Source organism: Neolamprologus brichardi, chromosome 2 (genome assembly GCF_056152115.1).
Source record: "Neolamprologus brichardi isolate AB-2024 chromosome 2, ASM5615211v1, whole genome shotgun sequence".
In the NCBI taxonomy this organism is placed as follows: Eukaryota; Metazoa; Chordata; class Actinopteri; order Cichliformes; family Cichlidae; genus Neolamprologus; species Neolamprologus brichardi.
Genome location: NC_142105.1, coordinates 6,783,211 through 6,796,609, shown reverse-complemented (window position 1 = coordinate 6,796,609; position 13,399 = coordinate 6,783,211). Strand labels below are relative to the sequence as shown.

The following is a 13,399-nucleotide window of genomic DNA, read 5'->3' as shown; positions in this document are numbered from 1 at the left end:
TGTTTTGTTTTATTTTATAACTTTGATATATTGTATTATTAATTTAGATTAGTTGGTTACTGTTCTTGGTGTCTTTGAGCAACTGTGACCATGTAATTTCCTGAGGGATTAATAAAGTATTCTGATTCTCTGATATTTATGATTTTTTATTTTCTAACAAAATAACAGTGACATACCAATGTGATGAATGTCATCCAAAATGACAGACATACAAGGCTTTGAAAGAGGACGCGACAGCTAGACCACTGTCATTTACTGGAACTTTCATCAGTGTGCCCTATTTAGAATGCCAGCATGGCCACAACAAACAAAGTATCTGTCCATCAGAAAGAATGGGAAGCAAAATCGTTCCCATCCAAGTAACCATATCAGGGGTGTAAGTGAACAGTCCACATAGCTTCGATTTGCTAGAGTTATTGTGAGTGCCAAACCCAGTGGTGAGCACAGCACATGCAGTGTTCCTATCTGTACATCTATGTAAAATGGACAAAAAAAACTGTTTTTATCTGAGAGGGTCCAGCCCTGCTGAGATATCTAATAAGAAGAGACATAAAAGCCACTGTAAAACAAAGTACTATTACTTTGACACTATTAAATGTTATGATATTTCCGCTCAGCATTCAATACCATCATCCCCCAACAGATGACCAGCAAGCTGGACCTGCTCGGACTCAACACCTCCACCTGCAACTGGATTCAGGACCTCCTCACTGAAAGACCCCAGACAGTACAGGTTGGAAAATCAAAGATCCAGCATCATCACACTGAGCACAGGTGACCCCCCTCGGGAATGTGTGCCGAGTCCGCTACTGACCCACGACTTCTCCAGCACAAACCACATTTTCAAGTTAGCAGATGCCACCACAGTAGAAAGAGTGAAAGGCACAGATTCCTCTTGTTCACATGACCAGTAACAACCCCAGCAGTGCATACACTTCCTGAGACAACTAATAAAGAACGTGTGCCTCCCCAAACCCATCCTTAACACCTTTTACAGAGGCACCTTAGAGAGCGTCGTAACCAGCTGTATCACAGTCTGGTATGGAAACTGCCACGCATCAGACCCCAGAGCCCTCCAGAGGACTGTGCCGATCGCTGAGCGGATCGTTGGCACCTCTCTACCCAGACTACAGGGTAGTCTCATGCATTACATCTCATGCTGCATTCGTAAAGCCACCAGTATCATGGCTGAACCGCAACTGTTTACTCCTCTACCATTTGGAAGACAACTCTGCAGCATCAGGAGCAAGTCAGCGAGATTGTGCAACAGTTTTTGCCTCCAAGCAATCCTAAACACCATGCTGCCCTCTTCAACACTGGACTCTCTTCTCAACATACTTCTTTGGACTACTTAACACTCTCCTCTCACTTACAATACATGCACTATTTCGTATTGCACTGTTGCACTCGGTGTACCAGGGCTGGGCGATATATCGAGTTTTTAAATATATCGATATATTTTTATACGAGATATGAGATGTGACAATATCGTTTATATCAATATAGTCTATGTTACGTTATAATTATACTTGTGGAGCCACAAGTTTACCTCTCGTTCGTCCACTTTTGCCTCTACGCAATGCTACTCTGCCTCGCCTCTCTCCTTCACTGAACACTACTCCCCCTCCTCCATCGCTTCACCTGCAGGCAACGACAAGATGGACCCGGCAGCTATCAAAGAGGAGCTGGTCGGTAAAAAGAAAACATTTGGGGGTTATTATTTTAGTGTTAGTGCGGTTAGCTCGTTAACGCGCTGACACTGTCCAGCCCCACGAATGGGACAATCCGTGGTAACTCGTTAACGGAGATTTGCCGCGTTAATGCAGTTATGGCGTTAACGTCATTTTAATGAGATTAATGCTGACAGCACTAACTATTATTACTATTATTTGGAGTGTCAGATGAGCAACAGAATAATGTATTTTATAGAGAATGTTGGGAAAGCATCTCGACTAAAGGGCGGCGCATTACTAGTATTTTCACCATTTACAACAGCGCCATAAAGTGCAAAATGAAGAGTGTGTGAAACTGTGGGCTGTATCCCAGACCGCGAAGTCTCCCAGCCTCCTGCCCCGAAACAAACCACCTTACAAAACTCATATGCCGTATCTTTCAGACTACAAGCTTACACTAAAATCCTTTCATTTTCTCAAAAATTGACAGCGCGCCTTATATTTGAATTCTGGTTGTGCTTACTGACCGCAAACCGATTTCATGTGATACACACGGCGCTCAGCAATCTGTCAAAAAAATGTTTTAGTATGATTTTGGTAAGCTACGAAGCCGCACCACTTGATGGATTGTTGGAGCATTACAGCTACCGTAGTCAGGAGCCTCGCGGAGTAATGCGTATTGTGCTTCAACGTAATATTACCGTATTGTGTGTGTATAAGGACCACAAATGGCACCTGTAAGAGACAAGGTTACGGAGCGGATTTCAAACTCCAGGCTGTCAGTCACACAGTAGAACTTGGGAACAGAGCAGCTGCAAAATCTGTGTCGTTGTTATTATGCTCAGCGTCTTTATATTTTACATTTTGACTGTGAGCTTTTTGTTATGCACAAAACCAACATTGTTTTATTTTATTTATGGAGCATTATTATTTAATAAATGCTGATAATTTATTTCTGAGTCATTTTTTCATGTACATCTATGTTAATAAAAGTGCCTGTGTGAGATTTGGGACACAGCTTTGACTAAGAACTCTCTTTTTGTTCTTACTTTATGGCTTTAAAAAATATCGAGATATATATCGTATATCGCCATTCAGCTAAAGAATATCGAGATATGAATTTTGGGCCATATCGCCCAGCCCTACAGTTTACTATTGTATTTATTTTGTGTACTATTGTATCTATTTATTCTTTTTCTTTTCTATGTTTATTTATTCAATACAATGCTATTGTACTTCTTCGTTTATTAGTTTTTATATATCTATATTTTCGTTTGTTTTGTTTTGTTTTTTTACAGTTTGCACCTTTGATCCAGGAGGACGATATTTTGTGCCACTGCATACTTGAGTGGATATTGTTGGGCTGACAATAAAACTCCACTTGACTTGAGCGACTAAAATACCTTTATACGAAAGGGGCACCTGTTATTAACGCTGTAAGCATCGGACAGCTTCTGCTTATCCACTTTGAGGTCACGGAGGAACTGCAGCCTATACCAGCTGTCACAAAGTGAGGGATGGGGTACAATATAGACAGGTTTATCACAAGGCTAACAAAGAGAGAGACAACTACTCACACCTAAAGGGTATTTAGAACAATTATCCCAAGCAGGAGTACCTAGAGAGAACCCATACAGTCACAGGAAGAACACCTGAACTCCACACAGAAAGGCCCCAGCCAGCTCATAGATTCATAGATTCAAACCCAGGACCTTGTCGTTGTGAGGCAATAATGTCAACCAAGGCACCCCCAAAAGCACACCCAAGCTTTACTGATCTCCAAACATTTGTCACATTTAAGTCAGTTTCAAGGCCATTATGCTATAATTAAAATGTTTTCTACATCAGTTGTATCACTTGCATCATGGCTCATTCTTCTGTCAGGAGTATAAACAAAGAACTTAGTATCATCATAAAAGTATAAAAAATAAATAATCTACTCCTAGGTCCACTTAATAAAATTAAACATTTAACAAAGAGTTAGCCCTTCACGGATTCCCTGTTACGTTTTTCCACTTTCGTTGACCTTATTCTGTTGTTGTTCAGGAAAAACACTTTACACAAAACGCTGCTAAAATATTATCTTGCACGTCACTACTAGGTGCAATATGACAGCAAAAACTGAACTGTAGATAGACAGTGTTGAAAGATAATTTAGGCATTAAATGACTGTGAACATGATGTCCACTCCATGTGAACACTGTTTTTCAACATATTAACATATTTACATTCATCTACATGTAAACTGTCTTATTTGTTCCATGGTGAACATGTCCAACTGTCACAACTATGGCCTCTATGCCCCCTGATATCATTCTATCAGGGGTAATTCCGCTGCTGATTGTGTAATCAGTTTCCTAAATATGATTAGAAATGATCCCCAGGGTGATAGAGTTATTTTGATGTTCAACCTCCTCTTCATCCTGAGGATATTTTCTCTCTATCATTTTGTTATGATAAAAAGATAACATGAAAAAATGCCCGATTACAAACTTTTTTGTTGAAGGTCAAATAAAGACATCCAGGCGACTTTCTAGAAGTCGAGTCAACGGTGAATTTACATCTCAATATTAGCACAGCTTTGATAATGGAACCTATTTTTTGTGCCAGGGACACTTTTTTGCTAATTTACAGCATATCATTTTTATCCCAGGAGCAACGTGACCGGAAATGAAGTGAAATGTTCCCTATTTACTAAAATCTGTAAAAAACTAAAACAAAAAACAGACAAACAAAAAACTGTTAAAACTCCTTTCTTAGTCACAGTGTATTTGTGGAGCATCTCTGCTTTCTTTTCATCACCTATAAAAAAGATGGCCAGCAAGCTTTTACCGTTGCCATTCAGCAGCGTCATTTCTCAAATGTGCAAATCAATAGTGCCGCAGATTTTCTACCATGATTTTTGTCATAACATGTTGTCTTATGCCAACTTTTTACTCCATATGTTTTCAACTGCCAGTGAGCAGAATGAACAGTTAATACAGACATAATTTGCTCTATAGCTCCCCTGGTGGCTGGTAATTAATTACGCAAACCTTTTGGCAACCCACAGTTGGAACTTTTACCCCCCAATAGTGAGCAGTACCAAGTACTAAATGCTGTTTTTCCACCTTTTCTTTTTTTTTATTATTATTATCTCTTTTATTGGGACAGCTGTTGAACATAACAGTAGTATGCCTTTTTACACTTTCTTTGCTGTCACATTTTAACTTTTCCACCTTTTCTACTAACTAAAAAGACCCCCGCCCCCCCAAAAGATTCAAATTACAATCAAAAAAGACTGAACTGATATGCTCTGGGTTGTTTTTTCCAAAGGGCAACTAAAAGGAACAATCAATTTAAAATATCAGTAAGATAAACTTAATGTGTGTGGTCTGCGTCTGGCACATTTGTGACGTATACTTTTTAATTTCCTAGAGTTCAAACCACAGTAAATCTACAAATTCTGCAGGCGGCGGTGGTGGCGTGGGGGGGAGGGGTGGATGATCCAGTACCACAAGGCCGTATGAGTTCGCACTTTTTACTCACAAGAAAAGTGTGAGTCATCGCAGGATTTTATGGAGATATTAACTTCACATGGTGCTGGTGGACCTTTAAGTCATTATGGTGATAAACCCCACAAACACACTTTTATCTGATTTTTAAAGACTGAACAATCAAAAAAGGACCACTTAAGCAGTCTCCCATTTTTAGGTAACAAATGAGAATATTTGGATGTCTTCTACAACACTAGAGTAGGTTTGAAACAACCCCATAACACCTCTCAAACTAAGCAGAGTACATTTAAAGTTATTACATAGAGTTTTGTGATCTGACCCCATAAAGACTTCCCTAAACCTGCTGGTCTGGAAGTCCAGCAGTTCATCTAAACAAAAGGCACTTAGACTAAAACAGATATAGCTACGTTTATCCTACCATAAAACAAGAGAAGGTATGCCTTCACCCATGCTCCCAGGATGTGCTCTGGAATGCACACAAAGTTTGCAGACTATTAAGGATCAAACCTCTACCAATCTACAACTAATTATAAAACTCTAAGCATATATAAGTAGAGATTTCTAAGCATAAATGACAATCAACAATAGAAAACCTAACACAAAGCTAAATGTCAAGTTTCCCCCTATCTCACGGTGGAAAAGAATTCTTCCAAACATCAAAAATTCTTGGCTCCAAATGTAGGACGCACTGATCAATCCTGCACACAAATACACAAAACTGACTAAACCCAAAACCACTGTGACAAATCAACCTAACAGTGATGACCATATGATTGCCTCATGAAATAAAAAAATATAGGTAAAAATTAAATATCTGAAAGTCCCCTGCACCTCTGATTATTTAACTATGCACTTGTAACTTTTAAGATGTACCACGTCTAAAATACAAACACAGAGCACTTAGCTTCTGAACGAGCTTTCAGTATTAACATTGGCAGTACACGATTACGCCACGTATGTGTGTGAATTTTTATTGTAAACTTGCATTTATATGAACTGTTTATTAACAATATGCCGCATACAAATATCTTTACTTGTCCCACTCAAAATGATCTAATGAGTACTAATAAGTTTTTACACCTCCACAATGAGGCGATTCCTGTTTTTCATGATAAATAATCAGCAGTTGGTGGTTCACAAAATGGATCTTCTGTCACAGCCAAAGCCTTATTTATTTTTGTTTTGTTTTCTAAAACATGGAAACCCAGTTAAAAGGTCAGGGCTGTGTTTATGATAGAAAATATGTCAAGTTTATAGCAAGGATTTATTAAACAGAGTTCACAAAGCAAACAGAGAAAGCAAGAAACCCTATGAACCACAAAATAGACAGCCAACCCTAGTTTCACAAGAGCTTTACCATAGGCCACTGAGGGATTTTACCACGGTGCTAGTAGAATGGTGAAGAAAAAAAATTCCAAGAGTCATCTAAAGGAAAAAAAGTGCTGTGTGCATTAGGCGATATAGAACTAATTCAGCCCACCCTTTCCACCCTAGAGCTATATAACAGCTCAGAGGTAAGTGAACCAACACAAAACCTTCTCTAAACAACTTGCTCTTCACACTGACAAAACTTCAAGCTGAATATGAAGCACTTTATTAGGATTGCCTTTTGGATTGTTACTATTGCTGTTTTTTGCTTGAACACTCAAGGGAAACCACTATCCAAACGCTCAATAGTAATGAGTGACTGGAAGCCGAACCTTTTTAAGAGCGTCAGCTGTGTAAGTATCAAGATGATTTTTTTAAGGGGTTTGTAAAGTATCTGCTATGTGCTAATAAATACAATTTTTTCTTCTATATTTACAGACTGAAGGTTCCGAATTCTATGCTCCTGTAAATATAGAGGTAAGACTATATTTGAAAACTTGCATTTACATTTCTTGAAAATTGTAGTGCTACCAGAGACTTCTGTCCGTCACAAATAAAAATAAGCTGTATAGCCACTGTACCAAACAGAAGATGATGATGATAGGCTGATCAGGGAGTAAGAAGTCAGAACAGAAGGTGTCATGTTGGGTAGTCCCCATATGCTAGTTAAGCTTTTATAAACCACATGTAAAGGTTCTCTAGTACAGGAAATGAGCTTGCCAGGTGTCGATATTTCACACAGCTGAGGCTGCCTCTATTTGCAGCCACAAGCCTGTCTCAGAGCAGTAAAAGAACAATCTTTCTCTGTCACACACAGAAAGAATGCTTCCTTGAGGCACTGAAGTGCGTTATCAAAGAACTTGACAGGGCAAAAGGAAAAAAGGAATGTTCAGACCCAGACAACCGCATTCCCCGGGGTCTCGGTACACTGAATCATATAGTTCACCTGCTGAACTCAAAGAACTTGGTAAGTATTGCCCTATATTATACCAACATATTAATAGCCTGTGAAAAAAGCTGACAAGATGAAAATTTAAACAAGTAGACTTAACTGACTTTTCTTCTTCCTAGACACAGTACAACTCCACCAAATGTATATGTGAGCTGTGGCCTGAAAAGAATTTTACTAGTTTTGTGGATGACATCATGAGTTTGCTTCAGAATATAAATGCGGAAATTCCAAATTAGCTGTTAAGCAGCAAATAACGGACAGCAACACCTCATCTCGTATAAGATTACGTGACCAACCAATACTGTATAAAGAACTGTCACTCTATGTGATTAGCCACATTTATACATGTCGAATGGAGCGATCTCAGGTCTATAGCTGTTTAAATGATGTAGACATTCTGAACACTGCTAGAATATATTTATATCTAACTTCTACAATACAATACTGCAAAGTTCTCAGTCAGTAATATTAAGACTGTTTTATCTAGACTGTAAAATTTCTTTATTTTCTATTTATATATTTATTATTTATGTTATTTATGCTGTATGGATGAATGATGTATCTTGGTGCTCTAAATAAAATGTAATAAATGTATTAACAACAATCTATTGGCATTATTTGCACATATTACATGTTATATTAGGTATGAGGTTTGAAATGGAAACTTCTGAAAGAAGAGCTCTGATGTATTTTCTTCATCAAATTTGAATGCATACTTGCAAGAATTTTAAGACATAATACAAAGTTTGTTATAGAGCCACATTTCTCCCCTTAATGTGGGAATGGAATAAGTGTTTCTGGCCTGTGTGGGAGTCTTCATTTCCTCATTGGTAAGGGCAACTAAACTAAGTCAGGCTGTCCACAAGAAGTTTAGGGATGGAAAATCTAGTCATATTGAGGTCATTGAGTAATTTTTGGAACAAATACTGTACTTTGCTTAACTATTTGTACTTAAAGCCCTTACTACTTGCCTAAATGGGTACAAAAATAAATAAGGAGTACTATGAAAGAAGCAGGAGACATCAGCTTAAAAACTCTTTAAACTATATTTAAATATGATTAGTTAAGGATTAGGATTCAACTTTATTGTCATTACACATGTATCCTAATAGCACTTAAGGTACTGGGAACTGTGTCCTATTTTGGAACTATGGACATAAAGATTCTAGTCATCTCGATAACTTTTGATAATGAAGATCTTAATTTGATTAATTAAAGCAAAACAAATCTTTTTGGCCTGACATACTCAAACCATTTTTCATGTCTTATGAATGTGGGAATATTGGCATCCTGGACCACTTAAACACTGTAGTCATAGGATGACGTGAGTACCCACAGCACTGTTAGGTTGTTTTACAGTTGCCGTTCCCTCTAAAGTGGGCAACCAAACCAGTGAAATGTCTTTAATAGATTGGCAGCCGTTTCAACTTACGATAAGGATCAAGGGTTCAGGCTTGAGCCACTCTACGCTATGCATGCACTTGGCCACGTGATGACTCATCTGACCTATTCTCCATATTTAGATGTAGAGCTCTGTATAGGGGTTTTTGCTCTACTGAACTTTGAAGGCTTACTTATCTATCTAATAAAGGATTTAGTCACTTCAATCCTATCCAGTGCTGTTTGATGTATTTTCTGATAGACTCCTCCGGCTGACATAATCTGATTGTGTGCTGCATTTATATTACTGATTGGTCGATTATTGGGACTGAAAGTAAGCATTTCTGCAATTATTGGTATTGTTATCCTTTTGAACCACTTTCCAGCAACAGATTTGTTAATTTCAAATACTGAACTTGCATTGCCTCACTGTTCACCAAATCAACAATCTGATACATTCTTTAAAAAAACAGGAATGCACTACCAAGCTCAGCAACACAAAAAGCCCTGAAAGACCACAGAAGACAACTCAAGTGAATTCTTTCCTTCACTGATCCAAGCATTTTACACCAACTGTCAAATATGGTGGTGGCAACATTATGGCATAGGCATGTATGGCTGCCAATGCAACTCCATCACTACCATTTACTGATGATGTCACTACTGATAGAAGCAGCACGGTGAATTCTAAAGTGTACAGGTCAATGCTCTTTGCTCTCACCCACTCAAATGCTAGAAAACTGATTAGACAGTGCTTTGCAGTGCAGATGGATAAAAACATGACATATAACAAGCTGCAAAACAACCCAAGAGTTTCTTATGGAAAACAAATGTGGTATTCTTCTATAGCCAAGTCAATCACCTGACTCACCCCAAAAAAGTCTGTTTTTTAGATCCTGAGGATGAGCTTGAAGGGTCTTACAAATAAGCAGCAACTGAAGACAGCTGAGTTAAGGCCTGACAGAGCATGTGAATGGATAAAACACAGCACTTAGTGATTTCTATGCATTCTAGACTCCAGACAGTCCTTGAATGAAAACTATTTTCTTTTCAAGTATTAAAAATGATACTTATTTAACAGGTCAAATAGGAAATTCGTTGTATCTTGTCAAATACATTTTCAATCTTCGTTTCAAATCCATTTCTCAGCACATCATTTCTATCTCTTAGAAAACCCAAACTATTTCCATGAGAAGTTTTCAGTTCCGGTTGATTGCTGTGAGTCAATGAGAGAATTAGTAATTTGCTAACTGAATACAAATGATCTCATTTGAACCCATCAAAATTGGTTCGGTTTATTGCATTCTCAAACCAGTGGTGTCAGAATAGAAAAAAAAATATAAGAGCTTTTGCTGCAGCCTTGCATGTCTCTGAGAGCACCATCTCTGATGTGACTGTTCTTATTGAAAATCTGACTAGAACAAGATATTGAGATGAGGTGCCCTCGACTTGTCTTTGTCTCATCCTTGTGACAGCACTCAGCCCTGTGGCAGAACAATCGTTGCCCCTGCATAACCACAGTCGCGCAAGGTTCTAGGGAAACATATTGGCCTGTATTATTCCCGATGTGGCTTCTGCTGAGTATGCCTGTAATGCACTGAGTGGACATGTATATCAGAGGCAGTCACAACCAATGACCATCAGTGCATGGTGCATGATGCATTCATCCAGGACAGGAATGGAGAGCAATTCCTCAACAACAAATCCAGACATAGTCCAGTCTATGGGTAACGTTTGATAGTTGAATAAACACAATACGATATCAAGCACACAAAAGGCATGCACGCATAGACATTTGATGACAACTAATTATAATCACAATTGTAGCATCATGTGCACATCAAGATATGTGTAAATAATTAGGAATGAAGTATCAGTTTTTAATTATGTATTTTCAGCCACATCGTGTTCATATAAATGACTCCAACACAGTTGGAGTCATTTATATGAACATCTATATCATCCTAGAAAATTCCATGTCAGTCATTGTCTAATTGGCATTCTCAGTTGCCTTAGAGCAGGGGTGGGCAACTCCAGGCCTTGAGGGCCGATGTCCTGCAGGTTTTAGAAATCACCCTGGGTGAACACACCTGAATCAAATGATTAGTTCATTTCCAGGCCTTTGGAGCACTTCAAGACATGTTGAGGAGGTCATTCAGCCATTCAAATCATCTGTGTGGGATCAAGGACACATCTAAAACCTGCAGGACACTGGCCCTTGAGACCTGGAGTTGCCCATCCCTGCCTTAAAAGAAAGTTGCTTTTGTTTCTTACACTTGTCAATTACTTATGTCTTACCATACCCTGAAGTACAGGTGTAAATTTCGTCTACTGAAAAACAAACCACTTGAGAAATTTTTTTTAACTGCAGCTTGTGCTTCAGTGCCCCAGCAATGAACCTCTTTCAAAGGACTTCCTTTTCTTATCATCGCATTGATATAAAATTCCAATAAACTGGGACTGCTTGTTTTTTTTCTACCTATAATGGGTAAGTGGATGTTCCAACCAGACCCGTAGTGTGGATGGCACTTAATATAAAAACTAGTAAATTGAAAGAACAGCGAAAATCTGAGGGAAAACGCTTGCTTTTCTTTTACATGGTATTGTTCCATGTTCCAAAGTGTTTCACCCATTTCACGGAAGAAGCTATTTGTGCACTATTGCGTCACTTTCTCATAATCATGGCTGTATTGCTGATATTTGCTGAACCTAATATTATATCAAGTTAATCAAGATTTTTAGCAGAAAACAGAATTTTAAAACATGCAATATGGTGCCTGCTTACTTCTTCACCCAGCTACTATTTTTAAAAATGCAGAATGTATTACTTTTCCTTGTGCAAAGCACCTCGGTTATGGTGTTGCAGCTTCTAAGAGTTTAGGTCTTAAATGTTTTCACTGTGTGTAACCACATCAAGAGAGTTGCATATCCTGTTTATCTCTAAACCTACTACTATTACCTTAGTGACTGACTGAAGACAAAAAAAAGAAAAAGAAAAGAAAGAAAAACAGAAGGCTTACATTGTGTAAATCTGCTTCTGTTTGGGAGGTCTTCAGGTTTCTCTGGCATACTCTGTAGAGCGTAATAACATTAGGCCCTGATACACTTATGTGAAATTTACTACCTTTAAAAAAAATAACTAAATAAAAATGACTACCAGCGTGTGGACCACCATGTATTTGGAAAAAAAAAAACCAACATTGTGCAGAATACTGCCTGACATGGACGCACATAAAGCATAGCTGTCATGAAATCTGAATTAAAATAAAATTAGTAAGGAGGATTTCTTCTTATTTACATAGGACATGACAGTTACTTCATTTGATAATCTACAATTTGCCTATTTACTAAATAAAATATATGTCGATACATGTGCAAAATATCCTTGGCAGAGCAAGAAGGAGAATCATTTACATGCAGGTAAATGCATGACTTTAAAGTGCATTGACACAATACTTGATAAGCATTTTCCCTCATTATGTTTTCAAGCAAGTTTGGAGAGCAGTCTTACTGCTTCCTTAACTAAATCAAAAGCAAAAGTGTCAACCAAACTCACTGGAAGCTGCAAATGTGAAGTGAAGAATATCCTCACCAGAACAATAAAATTGCAATTTACTGAAACTCTGTCAAATTACAATTAAAAGCAATGCAAGTTACAATCAGGGTTTGGTGCACTAAAGTAAAAATGTTAGATCTCACACTGCTGTGCATATGATACAAAACTAGTAGCATAAAAAAGAAGACATACGTAGGAAACCTGGTGCTGTACATACAACTGCATAGCTTGATCCTGGTGCAAAAATTCCCTGCATGCAGGCAATTCCTTCTGTTGGCTAACCAATGGCTAACACACCACTTCATTCACAAGGCTGCTGAACAGTTAGGAGTAAATGATCTGCTGCATCGCATGCACAGGAAACCAAAGCATTTCCTGTATGTGTGTATATATACACCATATAGAGAGGTAAATCAACAGTTTATCAACATAGAGGGTCAGCTTACCAGAATCTGGTAACAAACAACCTCAGTCTGCACAAGACAGTTTTTATACAGTGCTTTAAATGCAATCTCATTTTAAACTTGTTCAAATAAACCAGCCACTTGCAGGAGCTTGTTATTTAAAATTGTAACACAAAATCAGTTATGCCTCTCTTGATGAAGCAAACTAGGAAGATGGCACTTTATTTTAAGAAATATGAATGGTGCAGGATGTTGGACCAGTCATTTGCTCTTTTAAAATCTAGGCAATGCACTACTTTATAAGAATTATGAGAAAACGTTATAAGAAATGCACAAACCACCTATTCGTACATGGTGAATGTGTAATTTTTAATGCACAACTCTCTGAAGCAGGTAGTCATTTGCTGCTGTTATAATAACATATAGGGTTTGAGGTTTTGCCCATAAATGTTCATTTTAACAAATGCTATGTGCACACAAAGTTGCTGCAGGCTTATCAGCTGCACATTTTGGTAGAATCTCCCATTCTACCAAAACAGTGCTCTTCTGGATTGAGATCTAGTATCTGT

At 38.1% G+C, this 13,399-nt stretch overlaps 1 protein-coding gene across 1 annotated transcript in view; it reads right to left on the bottom strand.

Moving 5' to 3' along the window:
• bbs12 (Bardet-Biedl syndrome 12) overlaps nt 1–12,685 on the bottom strand; it is a 58,249-nt gene extending 45,564 nt beyond the window's left edge. Inside the window, exon 1 of the mRNA XM_006798899.3 lies at nt 12,619–12,685. Within this exon, the coding sequence (XP_006798962.2) occupies nt 12,619–12,682 (64 nt within the window). The 5' untranslated portion in view covers nt 12,683–12,685. The remainder of the gene's footprint in view (nt 1–12,618) is intronic.
• Between the last annotated feature and the right edge of the window lie 714 nt (nt 12,686–13,399).